Here is a 15,497-nt window from a genome sequence, read left to right as displayed (position 1 = left end):
CCAACTCTCACATCCATACATGACCACTGGAAAAACCATATCCTTGACTAGACGGACCTTTGTTGGCAAAGTAATGTCTCTGCTTTTGAATATGCTATCTAGGTTGGTCATAACTTTCCTTCCAAGGAGTGAGCGTCTTTTAATTTCAGGGCTGCAATCACCATCTGCAGTGATTTTGGAGCCCCCCAAAATAAAGTCTGACCCTGTTTCCACTATTTCCCCATCTATCTCCCATGAAGTGATGGGACCAGATGTCATGATCTTAATTTTCTGAATGTTGAGCTTTAAGCCAACTTTCTCACTCTCCTCTTTTACTTTCATCAAGAGGCTTTTTAATTCCTCTTCACTTTCTGCCATAAGGGTGGTGTCATCTGCATATTACCTATAATCAAATCATTCTCTTGTTAACAGATACTTCTTACTGAGTTTCAACAACACAAGAGAGGACTCTATACATGGACATCACAAGATAGTCAATACCGAAATCAGACTGACTATATTCTTTGCAGCCAAAGATGGAAAAGCTCTATACAGTCAGCAAAATCAAGACTGGGAACTGACTGGGAGCTGACTGTGGCTCAGATCATGAACTCTTTATTACCAAATTCAGACTTAAGTTGAAGAAAGTAGGGAAAACCACTTGACCATTCAGGTATGACCTAAATCAAATCCCTTACAATTACACAGTGAAAATGACAAACAGATTCAAGGGATTAGGTTTGATAGAGGGCCTGAACAACTATGCAAGGAGGTTCATGACATTGTACAGAAGGCAATGATCAAGCCCATCCCCAAGAAAAATAAATGCAAAAAGGCAAAATGGTTGTCTGAGGAGGCCTTAAAAATAGCTGTGAAAAGAAGAGCAGTGAAAGGCAAAGGAGAAAAGGAAAGATATACCCATTTAAATGCAGATTTCCAAAGAATATCAAGGAGAGATAAGAAACACGTCCTCAGGGATCAGTGCAAAGAAATAGAGGAAAACAATAGAATGGGAAAGACTAGAGATCTCTTCAAGAAAACTAGAGATACCAAGGGAACATTTCATGAAAAGATGGGCACAATAAAGGACAGAAATGGTATGGACCTAAAGGAAGCAGAAGATATTAAGAAGAGGTGGCAAGAATACACAGAAGAACTATACAAAAAAGATCTTCACGACCCAGATAATCACGGTGGTGTGATCACTCACCTAGAGCCAGACATCCTGGAATGTGAAGTCAAGTGGGCTTTTGGAAGCATCACTATGAACAAAGCAAGTGGAGATGATGGAATTCCAATTGAGCTATTTCAAATCCTGAAAGATGATGCTGTCAAAGTGTTGCACTCAATATGCCAGCAAATTTGGAAAACTCAGCAGTGGCCACAGGACTGGAAAAGGTCAGTTTTCATTCCAATCTCAAAGAAAGGCAATGCCAAAGAATGCTCAAACTACTGCACAATTGCACTCATCTCACACACTAGTAAAGTAATGCTCAAAATTCTCCAAGCCAGGCTTCAACATTACATGAAACATGAACTCCCAGATGTTCAAGCTGGGCTTGGAAAAGGCAGAGGAACCAGAGATAAAATTGCTGACATCTGTTGGATTATCGAAAAAGCAAGAGAATTCCAGAAATACATCTACTTCTGCTGTATTGACTAAACAGAAGTCCTTGATGTGTGGATCACCAGAAACTGTGGAAAATTCTTCAAGAGATGGGAATACCAGACCACCTGATCTGCCTTCTGAGAAATCTGTATGCAGGTCAAGAAGCAACAGTTAGAACTGAACATGGAACAACAGACTGGTTCCAAATCGGGAAAGGAGTACATCAAGGCTATATATTGTCGTCCTGCTTATTTAACTTATATGCAGAGTACATCATGAGAAATGCTGGTTTTGGATGAAGCACAAGCAAGAATCAAGCTTGCTGGGAGAAATATCAATAACCTCAGATATGTAGATGACTCACTCTCATGGCAGAAAATGAAGAAGAACTAAAGAGCCTCTTGATGAAAATGAAAGAGGAGAGTGAAAAAGTTGGCTTAAAACTCCACATTCAGAAAACTAAGATCAAGGCATCCAGTTCCATCACTTCATGGCAAATAGATGGGGAAAACAATGGAAATAATGAGAGAATTTATTTTTGGGGGGGATGCTCCAAAATCACTACAGATGGTGACTGCAGCCATGAAATTAAAGGACGCTTGCTCCTTGGAAGAAAAGCTATGACCAACCTAGACAGCATATTCAAAAGCAGAGACATTACTTTACCGACAAAGGTCCATCAAAGCTATGGTTTTTCCAGTAGTCATGTATGGATGTGAGAATCGGACTATAAAGAAAGCTGAGCACTGAGGAACTGATGCTTTTGAACTGTGGTGTTGGAGAAGACTCTTGAGAGTCCCTTGGACTGAAAGGAGATCAAACCAGTCAATCCTAAAGGAAATAAGTGCTGAATATTTATTGGAAGGACTGATACTGAAGCTTTGGCCAATACTTTGGCCTCCTGATGTGAAGAGCTGACTCATTGGAAAAGACCCTGATGCTGGGAAAGATTGAAGGCAGGAGGATAAAGGGATGACAGAGGATGAGATGGTTGGATGGCATCACCAACTCTAGGGACATGAGTTTGAGTAAGCCCCGGGCGTTGGTGATGGACAGAGAAGCCTGGCGTTCTGCACTCCATAGGGTCACAAAGATTCGGACATGACTGAGTGACTGAAATGACTTGATTTCTTCAAGCCTCCAAACATCTTTGTATTCTCCCACCTGCAATGTTTTTTGTTTTTGTTTTTGTTTTTTTTACAAACTTGCACTCCAGTGTTTGTATATCTCCTAATTATATTACATTTACCCATTATGACAATAATTATAACATTTTAGATAAATATTAATATCGTAGGACTGGATTCTGTAAAAACTTTTGCTGAAAGTGGGTTCTTGTCACCTCAATTCCAGAAGGTAAAATTTGCATGCACACAACTTTCTTACCTAAACATTTGGGGGCTAATATTTCTGCCCACTTACATGCATTCCTCTCAAAATGCTTATCAATTTTCTTCTTTAGTTTATAAAGTTCATTGTTGACTCCATGTTTATAACATTTACAAATCAAGTTGATAAGTTAATTTATTATCAATTAATTATTTGATTTATGCTTAAACATGAGAGACACAGAGATGAGAAGGTACTTTTTTTCTCTTTATGCCTTTTGGCATAAGAATAACTTTATTCACCATATGAGTATGATTTTCATAATAAAATAACAGTTTTAAATTCAAATAAAAACTTATGAGTTTATGTGATATAGTTAATATGAAATGCACTTAAAATTTCTGGGGAATGACTATGTATTGTTGAATACAGCTTTGGAAAATGAAATATCAATTATAGAACTGCCTCTATTACACCTGTTTTCTGATGAATTTCAGGGATGTGTTTATTGAACGAAGAACAACTGATAGATAACTCATCTTTATGGGCCATCTGTTGCCATGGTAATGATAATGTGACATTCTTCCAAGTGAAGGTTTTGTTCTGAAAACAATAATGAGTAACACCCTGCAGCCTCTTTTCAAACCCAAAGATGAGCAGGTTGGGTTGTTTTTCTAGAAAGAGTGGGAATGCAGGATCCTGACAGTCTCTCATGAAGGCGTTTCTCCCTGTCACATCCTACCACCTGCTATTCAGAAATATATATTTTTTGTGCATATAAAAGTTCCTATTCAGTGTCTTTGTGCTAGAATAGTAACTACATAAAATAAAAGTACTGCTCTGGTATAACTAAATTGCTTCGTTATTCACGTGAATCTAACACAACACTTTAAATCAACTATCCTCCAGTATAAGTTTTTTGAAGCTTTTGGGCAAAGAACAAGAAATGAATTAGTGTGTCTTCAGTAAGCTGTTCTATTTGTTGCTGCTGAGAAAGGTCCCCATCATCAATTAATAGATCATCTAATTCTAGAGACTCAAAACAAAAAGACAAGTTTCCACTGAAGTACATTAATAGAAACCTTCCCCAAGTAACCCAAACTCCCCAAACTTTTACCCTTCAAATGTCTCTCAACAATCCATTGACACCTAGGGCTTTTTATCCTTTATTCAATATCGTTGCTTAGAATTTGCCAGGCAAATACTGGACAGAACATAATATTCCTCTAGGTGGTGGGGATCCTGAGAGACCAGTCAGAAATCCTTAGCAAGGAATAGCAAACCACCGCGTGTGCGTGTGTGTGTGTGTGTGTGTGTGTGTGTGTGTGTGTTTGTTGTGAGATAAGAGGTTAGACTGAAAGAGGAAAAACTAAGCATGATGACTAGGTGATGCGTATTGCATACAGCACTGAGGTAATTCATTGGTGGGAAGACTTAGAAAGTATCATGTCCAATGAACCTAACTCAGCATGCACAGGACTGATACCTAGATCTCATGACAAGGGCCATTGCTGAAGGGGGGCCAAATCAAAAAGACTCAGCCCAGAGGAGGTTTATATCTGCGAAGCAATAAAACAAAAAATTAAACAAGCTTAGAACTGAATAGAGCTGTAACGTGTTGATCACCTCTCCTGTTTGTTTTTTTTTATTAATTTTTGTTGGAGTCTAGTTGCCTTACCATGCTGTGTTAGTGTCTACTGTACAGCAAAATGCATCAGTCATGCACATACATACATCCCTCTTTTTGGACTTCCGTCCCACTCAGGTTACCATGGGACATGAAGTAGAGTTTCCTGTTTGACAATAGGTTCTCATTAGTTATCTATTTTATATATAGTATCAATAGTGTATATATACCAATCTCGGTCCCCCACCTCCTCACTGGTATCTATACATCTGTTCCTTATGTCTGTGACTATGTCTGCTTTGCAAACAGGATTATCTATCTCACATCCCCCTTTCTACCTTCTTGGTCTTTGCTTCCCTCATTCCTCCAAGCTTCTCTATTCATCTCTCCACTCTTTCTTTGGCTTTCTCCTTTACTTTTCTTCCAGGCTTGCAGGGATCCCTAGGAGGATGAGTTGATGAGATATGAATGAGAAGAGGAAATCTCTGGACCTAGAATGTATCTCCATACTCTGCCATAAAACTGCCTGAAACTAGTTTTCCAATGTGATGTTTTGCTTATATAACTGCCCCTGCCCCCCAAACAAATTCTCTGTCCAAGGTTACAAAAAAGTAGAAGTTAAATTGTCTTTCTGGGACTTTCATTTTCAGACTTTATTTTGTATCCAAGGGCACGTGTGTTTGGCAGGGAGGCGGAGGCAGGGGAACAGTCATTCAGGAGGACCAGCTCTATCTCAAGACACTGTATTACTCACCCTTCTCTATGCCTCATTGTCTCATAACATCAACCATCTAACCTGAGCATCACTGTCTCCATTTTAGAACTAAAGATTCAAAACTTAAGCATCTGTTGGACAATCACATGGTCTCTAAACAAAGAACTGTCTAATATAAATGAATCTCAGTCCAAAATCTATAAATTTTTACTGTATAATTTAGAAGATAGTGTTTGTGTGTGTGTATAAGAGAGAGAGGGAGAGGGAGAGGTGGAAGAAGAAAATGGAAAAAGTGCTGAAGGAGAAGAATGATTACTAATCTTTGAACATAGGAAGCTTAAGTGTAATTTCTAAGTAACACTTAAATAAAAAATGATTAAGACAAATCCAGCACAATTCTACATCTATTCCAAAAAGAATCACATTATTAACACAGCTTCCTTTTTATAGCAAATTTTTTATTCCAGAGATTCAGAAATCATTTAGTAAACTTAACACTTAATCACCAAACTATAAATAATAAAATTATAGTCATCCCAGGAGCACATTCATGAAACAGTTAGTTAGCTGCAGTCACTTTATACAATAAATATACAGACTATATCCATCTCGACTACACATATCCCTCATTGCTCTGTACTTGGAGTCATTACCATCAAAATTAAATCATGAACATTGGGATACATGTGTCTTTTTCATTTATGGTTCCTCATGCATATATACGGAATCTAGAAAGATGGTATTGAAGAACCCATTTGCAGGCCAGCAATGGAGACGCAGACACAGAGAACAGGCTTTAGACCCGGTGGGGGTGGGGAGGAAAGGGTGGGATGAATGGAGAGCTAAGCACTTAAACACACACACCATTGTATGGAAAACAGATAGCCAGTGGGAATTTGCTGTTTGCCTCAGGGTGCTCAAACCGGTGCCCTTTGACAACCTAGAGGGCTGGGATGGGGTGGGAGGTGGGAGGGAGGTTCAAAAGGAGGGGACTTGTGTATACCTATGGCTGATTCATGTTGATGTATGGCAGAAACCAATAAAACATTGTAAAGCAACTATTCCTCAATTAAAAATATATATATTTTTTTTTTGTAAAAGAAATGATTGGGGAAGAAAGAAAAGAATTTTTAAAAAACACACAAAAGTAAATCATGAGATTCTACTTGAGGTTAGACTTATGTGTACTTCAAAATAACCAAATCAATTTACCCTTAATCCAGTTGTTTCAAAAAGGTTATCTCCAAGTCTATATACACTCTTTTCATATACACCCTGGCAGACATTTTAAAGAAAGGCAACATGAAAACAAACCTCTCTACCTTCAACTACACTGTCAATTTAGCAGAAATCCTTCCCTTCCCTAAAATTAAAAAAATAATAATAATCGCAATTAAACAAAAGAGAGAAAAAAGAATAAATTTTCTTCAGAAAATAAATACCAAGAGTTAGACTGCTTTTCTTTTCCATAGCAGCCATGAATTTTTCAGTATCTTCAAAAGTCTGAAACTTGGACCAAAAAGTATGTAATTCTTCTTTTGTTGAATTTTTGGATATAAAATTGAATTTCTAATTAACATGAAATTTTATAAGGTTCCTTTGATAACTATTGTAATTATTTGGCAAGAGACACTGAAAATCTATTCTAAATCCATTCCTATAGTTGGAGATTGAAAAAAAAAACAAAAAACCTGCACATTTATCCTTAATGCAAAGGAGAGAAAAATAAAGGTAAAATTATACTTTTACTTTATCAGACACCAATAAAAATACCCAGATTTGTATACTGAATGGTAGACATCTTAATAGGAAACACTTTTGAGTGATATTGGTCCACAATAGTTGATTTCAACTATTACCTATTAAGAGATAACTCCCTCATCAATATGTATTCACCTGACATCTCACTTGGGCTACATTTCAGTTCAGAGTGCCTTGAGGATTATTTTACATTTTCTAACCTAAAAAATAGAAATTTGGTTGAAAACTAAATTCTTCATCTTCTCTGAGGCTTTACATTCCAAATGTGTTGTGGCAACATTAGCTCAATCTCCTTGGCTAGAAATATGCACAATATTTGTTATATATTAGAGGAGTCAAAGTATGATAAAATACTGTTATGCATTTGCCATTTTTCTCAGGTATACATATCGCTTTCCATTTCTCTTGTCACCATCATGATATAGGTTCTTGTCACTTCCTATTTACATTCTTAAAACCACTTCCCCTTGATATCTTGTCTATCAATCTCCATCTCCCAAATATAGACTGCGTGCAATTCACCGCCAGGATAATGATTTCCAGACTTCAGCCTAATCATTATATCATCCTGTCCAGAACCATCCAGTGACTGGTCGTGCCTCTTGTAAACTATTTAACATAGTCTGGTTCTCCTTAGTCTAAATCCATCTCCCCCTATTTCCCAAGGAGAATATTTTAACACTAAAGTTTCTTTTTCTAGGCTTAGACTGCCTTCTTTCCTCTGCTGTATCAATTACATCCTTTTTCATTTAACCTCACCTCTGAAATGAAGCCTTTTCTTACTGCTTTAACGTCAGATGAGCCAATGGATAGCTGAATCCAGCAAGCTAAGGACAGCTAAAAAGTGTACCAAGCAGGATTACATCAAGTAAATTTGTTATCCAAAGTCTAAATATTTCCAAAAAATGTGCTTTTTTAACATTTAGTGTGCAGAAAAATAAATTGTGTGTGTGTTTCAGGTCAATGATAGAATCATAGAATGTTAGGGTTAGAAAGACACCCATATAATCTCACTTCATTATTTTAAAAGTTAAAAATCTGAGACCCAGATGGTGGAAGTCACTTGCCCAAGCTTGCACCTGTGTTAGTTGAGATGATCCAGCTTTCCTCTGTTGATAACAATAGAGATAAGAAGCTTCATCAGATTAAGAAATCTACTCCTACCAGACAAAAATGCCAGTATCTTTCTTTCTTGAATCTAGGTACAGCCATATCTAGTTTTATGTTTCTTTTGCTTCATGAATTAGCCACTATTATTCTTATGTAAAATGCAATTAACTTGAAAATAACTTATATGCTCTTATTTTGAAAAAGACATATTTTCATGGTTGATACTAAGACTGTTATTCTCAGATTGATTTGTGATGTACAGTTCATATAAGTCAATAATTAATCTTCTAGCAATAGCAGAGCTTTGTTGACAAACAGGGAAGATAACAACAGAGACTGTCATCTTTCTTAAGTGCTAAAGTCCCAACCATGCAGAAAAATATAGCATCTTTTTCTTGTCCTTGGGGTGGATATAATCAGGGCAATATGAAGAGATGTAGGTAGAGGCAAAAATAATTTAAAATAAGATACAAATATCATATCTAAAATTTTATAGAAATTATAAATTTTATAAATATAAAATTTTTAATAATTTAAAATCTAGATTCATCTATATCCATATATCTATCTACATACATACAAATCACTTACATGGAAAAGTAGCTTAATAAATTGGGCCATGCCCTTTCCCCAAAGCAAACAACCACAGTGCAAAATAAATATTGGGTTGGCCAAAATAGCTCATTCAGGTTTTTCTTTACAGTGTTGTAGAAAGACTCAAACCAACTTTTTGACCAACTCAATACAAAAAAAAAAAATAAAAACACACTTTGAAACTGGAACAATACCTACATAGAAGCCCTTATATATTTTAAATATGTTGTGAACAACACTGATTAGTACTCAGAACCTCCACTCTCTTTCAATCTTGATCTGAATCTTAGAGTCCATTTTAAGTCAGGGCTCTGTATTGAGCAGAGAGAGTTATCCCTGCCAATCACATGAAAATAGTCCATGTCATCCACTCAGTTAGCTAGGTCACATTCTGGTTGAAAACTGGTTTTAATAAAAATAAATGCTATTATTTTTATGGTAGAATCAATCCTGAAACCTTTTCTCCATAAGATGGAAGAAACCAAAGTGCAAAATATTAGTTTTAAGGATGCTGATACTAGAAAAACAAAGAATTTGGGGACAACCCTATGGGACTAAAGAGACTGGATTTCATTGCGAATGACTGAACTGAATGAACTAATGAAAAGAAGCAGTCAACATTGATATTTAGAGATATACTGTATCAGAACAATTATTATATTCTTCAGATTGGAATAGTTTTAGTTGTAGGCGGAAAGGACATTATTGAATAGAAGTAGATCATGATTTAAAAATGATTTAAAATTACTAGGAATTTCTTGAGGATAATTTCCTAAGAAAATTACAATAAATAATAAGAATGTTGCTGCCCCAGGCAATTAGAAGATTATCTAGAGCAAAATTCAACCAAAATATACAATGAAGTATTTGGTATCTTGAGAGACCAGGAAATAGAGAAGTGTGCCTCTGAAAGTTTTATATGATAGAGGAAAAAATAGAAAAAGAATAAGGAAGAAAAGGGAGAAGGGACAGAAGGAAGAAAAAGGCCACACAAATCCATGAGATGATACAAGGCTTTTTATTTTTTATATAAATGCTCTCCATAAATCACTGAACAAGTTATGCCCCTCCGTGTTTTTATGCATTACTTCTAGGCTTCCAGAGTTGTCTATGGCCCCACTGGGCATTAATTGAAAGGAAATGAGGCCTTTGTTTTTAAACCTGGGCAGAATGATAGCTCCCCACAGAGTCTATAAACTTCCCATCAGAGATGCCAGATCCTGGACCAGTCCCATGGGATGCTCAAGGGGTGCTCTCAGCATATATCCCTCGGGCTAGATACTTCTCTGTCTACTTCCCATTCACTCCACCTTTCATTCACTTCTCCCCGAATGGCAGCCAGATATACATCCAGGTATATATTCCACTCCATAAATTATAATAGTGATTTGTCCCATTTGGTTGCAACAAATCCCATATGTACGTCTAAGCAGAAATCTAAAGGATAGGATAGCAGACAGGTCAGAATATTGTTGCGAAATAATATGCCTTATATCACAACAGAGCATTTCATTTGGAGACGCAGATAGAAGATCAACTCAACTGCGGAACAGCATGAGGGCAAGGAGCAGCATCAGGCTGGAGGTGTGGGGCCAGCAACACATGGTGCCCACGAGGAGTCAATGGCATTTTCTCTTAGGGATCTGAGTAAAATAATTTGATATTTATTTCAGATCTTTGAACCTGCATATGAAGCACTGATTGGAGGTGCTCAGTATAGTGTTGCTTGAGTCCAAGCTTCTCCTTATGCACACAGCCTTACTCCAGGAGATGAACTGAGTGTGCAGTGACTACTTATGGTCAAAATTTTCTTAAACCTCAAATGTTAAAGATTCATGAAAATATATATTCATTTCTCTCAATATGAATATAATGATTTCCTATCCTCTAAACACACACATAACAATTGTGCAAATAAACACTGGGTAGATGTGTTATGTTTATCATTTGGTTCACTTATTTATTGTCCCATTGCCAAAACTTTAGAGTCTAGTCTTCTCCATAAAATAAAAGGGTATCATTGAGAATATATAAAAATGATATTAAAAGAGTCTCTAAGTTAATACAATAGGATTACAACTAGGTTTATGCTCAAGGAGTCAGTGGTATTTGGTTGCTAAAGTATGATCTACTCAAACCACTCAGACCCTCAGCTTGACTAACTGACTTTTTAAAATGTCAGCCGTGGCATGAAGAATGGAAAATATCTTCATCTCTTTTATAAAAAATATTTTCAATACAAGAAAGATGCAAGAGAAATATTTTAATTTGCTTACAAAGAGACTATCATTTTAAATTTGAATATACATCACATATTTTCCCCATAAACTGTTGGATAACAATTATATTTTCTAATATTTATATTAATTTATACTATGGTATACATGAGTGTTGATTAATAATACATTTTTAGGTTAAGGTGAACAATTAGTCTGAAACAAAATTGACTTGAATGACCGTGTTCTTGAGGTACTCGTAAATATCCAAGTGCAAGGTAAACGTTGCTTTAACTTTGAGGCTGCATATTATGTTTGGTTCAGAAATCAGTTTTCTACTTAGAAAGCAATTTTATCCAGCAGAAAAGATGTGATTTTTCTTTAAAAATTGGAACATAATAGTTGTAATTATTTGGATGCAGGATATACAAAACTTCTCTGTAAATGGTGCATAAATGTGGCCTCATTTTGCATTGATTTATGAGCCATATACAGCCCAGGCTGCCATATCCCCTGCATCATGTATAAATATATTGATGCGGAACTGAAAATTCACATCTACCTATTGTGAAATAGAATTACCTGAAATGGTATGGGACAGTAGCCTATGTAATGCTACATTTACACAATGAAGATAATGTAGGGATGCTAAATTGAGCTACATAAAATGTTTGTAATATTTCTCCAAACAGAACACCCTTGAGAGCTTTTATTTTCACTACTTTGGGGTGATTTTCACCCAAACTAGCAAGTCCATTTCCGATTCTTATGAAATCTGGGCAACTGACAGACTCTTCTGGAATTCTGTTTATTCAATTACCAAAGTTGGTAGCGGTGGCCCCATTTCCCACAAAAAAATTATTTGTGGACCTTTATTTCTGAACTTTAATTTTATTATCCACAGACTAATTCTTATTTAGAGATTATCACTAACACTCTCTCATAGGAATGAAAAGACAATTCTCCGGATAAATAGAAAAGTGCATAAGCTACCTGAAGAGCTCTTATAAAAATAATTTTATGTGAAATACATTTGCTGTAAATGACAAATCCAACCACACAATTTATCTTGTAGAGATTTCACTTGAATGTTCACTGTTTACAGAATTTGGAAACACAGTTTGAGAGCCTACTATGTGTAGGGCATTATGCTAGGGCATAATGGAAATGGAACCATGCATCACAGCCAATGTCATGGAACTCACTGCATGTTTTTCACTGGAAAAAAATTTCAGGTTTGACTAAACCCACAGGTTATCTTCTCATCTTCAATTCATAGGTGGGATGCTTCATAATTCAGAAGAAGAGAAGCAACAATATTTCAAGACTTATTGAAACACAGTGTGTAGAGGAGGATACAGAAAACTTGATCTCAGATGAGAAACTAACACTTGTCTGAAACTCTGATTCAAGGAAGTGAATGGGGTACACTCCAGGGAACACACAGAAAGATCAGTAGACAATGCAGGGCAAAAAGCACACCTGGATAAAGGTTTCACCAGATTCTCTGGTAAATAGATATTAAAATATTTGATCAGATCCACTCAATATTGTATCTGCTTTCACTAGAACTATGATTTATCTAACTCTTTGGGAAATTATATGCAGTTCTCATAGCATGCCCGATCATTCTGTGGGCTTTATAATTTGCTAATTAACCCTGGTCTATAGAGCTGCAAACAAAGATAGTAACTGGGTCCAAGATTCTGGAAGGTTTAATTTCTATCTGGTTGTATCACTGAGTAAAATAAACACTTGGAATTCATGTAAAAAGATAAAATATGGCTAGAGCTAGAAACTCAATCAAGGAGAATCAGGAAAAATAATTCAGGGAATCATATGTGACCAAGGTCTCTGCCAGGTAGAGAAAGGAGAGAAGGACACCTCACGTAGTGGAAATAGTATGAGTTAAGCCTTTTTCAAGTATAAGTTGTTTCCTCCTTTGCCCTTCATTAATAATTATTAATTTTTAGTCTTCTCACCATTTTTTCCTTGCGACCTCATTTTTTATTTCCTTGAACCTTCAGTAGATTTAGTAACAAACCTTCAGTAGATTTAGTAACAAAAAAATAAAATGAAGAATAACATCAACAGGTTAATTCCATGCATATAACTTTCAAACATATGAAAAAGAAAACATGATGTACAACCTGAAGGGATGAGGTGGGGAGGAAGGTGGGAGAGGGGTTCAGAAGGGAGAGGACACATGTTTGCTATGGCCAATTCATGCTGATGTATGACAAAACCCATCACAATGCTGTAAAGTAACCATCCTCCAAATAAATAAATAAATTTTATAAAAAGACACCACTAACCCCCCCAAAACTATGATGTAGGATTAAAAAGGCAGGATTTAATTCATAAAGTAAAACAAGAGAATGGTAAATTTAAAAACCAATTAAGCGAGCAGTTATTTCTGTGATAAATGGGAATCATTCAGAATGAGAAAAAGTTATGCACACATGGCTCCAAAGGAAATTGTTATACTCTCATTCTTGAATTGGTGAGTGGCATCACATTTTTAAAATTTCTTATCATTGTTTTAGGGTGGGTTCTCTGGGAAGCTGATGGCGTGGGCATGTAGGACATGTATTGGGTTTTCTCTTTGGGATCAACACTACACTATGAAAGGTAGGGTGAGGAAGCAAGATTGGGTACAGGCGGAAGGCCAGATGTGATGCAGCCCTGCTAGTCTCAGCTGAACTCATGGCAAGACCAGAGCTCAATTGTCAGTCATCCCAAGGGAGCCTGAAATAGCTGGGCCTCTATAACTGGCCTCATCAGTCATCAGATGTGAGCCATCGCCAGGCAGACAAGATCCCCTGCAACCGAAGTTACCACTGAAAGGGCTGACAGCTAAAGGCTGTCTACTAACATTTCCAGCATCTGGGAGAGCAGAGTCTTCCTTGAAGGGTGATCTGAGTGGTGTATGTGACTTTGTAAAGATAATACAATATTTTTAAAAATATACTGAAAAATGACCTGAACTTATCAATGTTTTGACTTTAGAATCGAATCATTTCTTTTACTTGAGATCACAGAAAACATACATTCTATACAGTATACAGTGCCTCTTTCTCTTCCACATTTTTTTAATGGAAACACATTTTCAAGTTCTTTCAGCATGCTAGGACCTAAGGTCAGATTCCAGAGACTGATCTCATTTAGTTTGACTCTGCAATCCCTTATATTTTCCTTCATCTATTTCAGTCCTTCATTTTCATCCTACAGTAATATTTAAACTCAGTTTCTTAACCATTTCTTATGGCTGAAGAAGTTAGGAGAGAAAGATAAATCATCTTTTACCATGCTTTAACAATTGCAATTTAGCATCTCACAAACTTTCCCAAGCAGAGGTGTATTTCTTCCATGGTATTGTTTTTTAAAAAAAAAAAAACTAAGTATGTATTTAGCATTGATTCATGAGCCTTAGCACAACAGTGTGACTAATTCCCGCTGATGCTTATCAGATTCAGCTTAACTGTATAGTGTCTTGACACTCTGTAGATACTCATCAGATTGGGTTATACACCCTCCACAAGACCCTCACCACTTCCTGCAGGGTGTCTATCCAGATCTATAGCACACTGTGCTTTTATTACCAGTTTCCTCCTTTGTCTATATGCTAGACTGAGATAATTTTGATGTGCTTCTATTTTATCCTATGTATTTAGACCTACTTTTTCCCTTGGCCCCAAAGTCTCTTTCTGTACTTTCCATGAAGATTTCTTTTTTCCTTGAGTTACTTTCTTTTCTTTTAAAAGAATCATATTAATGATTCAATTAGAGGACACATATGCCCATTATTCAAGAAATTGTTTATCTTTTCTCTTTAGTAGCTTCTCTCCCAAAATAAAATGTTTCTGAAGTCTATCACTACATATGCTTTTATCGACTGTTTTGACATTGAACAGCATTTCCCCTATACTGCTCCAAAGTATTCGCCAGTACTTCAATAAGATGAAGATTTTATAAATCTGTGCTTGCTGCTGCTGCTGCTAAGCCACTTCAGTTGTGCCCGACTCTGCAACCTCATAGATGGCAGCCCACCAGGCTCCACCGTCCATGGATTCTCCAGGCAAGAACACTGGAGCGGGTTGCCATTTCCTTCTCCAATGCATGAAAGTGAAAAGTGAAAGCGAAGTCGCTCAGTCATGTCCTACTCCTAGCGACCCCATGGACTGCAGCCTACCAGGCTCCTCCATCCATGGGATTTTCCAGGCAAGAGTACTGGAGTGGGTTGCCATTGCCTTCTCCAAATCTGTGCTTAATAGTAATATGATCTAGCGGGTAGAGATGTAGAGTTATGTGAACAACAGATTCTCATGAGTCAAAGTTATTTGAACTAATTGTGTCTCACTTGAGATTCAAAGGACTTGTATAATGTTTATTTGGGATTTACTTAACCACTTATTTCCCAAGGAAGCTCAATAATTGTAAAACAGAAAATTAACACCATTTGAAATATATTGTTATCCATCTTGGCAGGAAATAGAAATACTCCAAAGCAATTTAAAGATGGTATGTTCTTTAGAATTGCTTAAATTATTTCCTTTA

General features: G+C 36.5%; 1 protein-coding gene across 1 annotated transcript in view; it reads right to left on the bottom strand.

Moving 5' to 3' along the window:
• LOC104992135 (contactin-associated protein-like 2) overlaps positions 1-2,841 on the bottom strand; it is a 950,770-nt gene extending 947,929 nt beyond the window's left edge. The window contains exon 1 of the mRNA XM_010844884.1: positions 2,838-2,841. Coding sequence (XP_010843186.1) covers positions 2,838-2,841 — 4 coding nt within the window. The remainder of the gene's footprint in view (positions 1-2,837) is intronic.
• Positions 2,842-15,497: the final 12,656 nt, after the last annotated feature.

The sequence above is a fragment of the Bison bison genome, unplaced genomic scaffold (genome assembly GCF_000754665.1).
Source record: "Bison bison bison isolate TAMUID 2011002044 unplaced genomic scaffold, Bison_UMD1.0 scf7180017864211, whole genome shotgun sequence".
Lineage (NCBI taxonomy): Eukaryota > Metazoa > Chordata > Mammalia > Artiodactyla > Bovidae > Bison > Bison bison.
The sequence above is the reverse complement of the archived record's forward strand: the minus strand, read 5'-3'. Positions and strand labels throughout refer to the sequence as shown.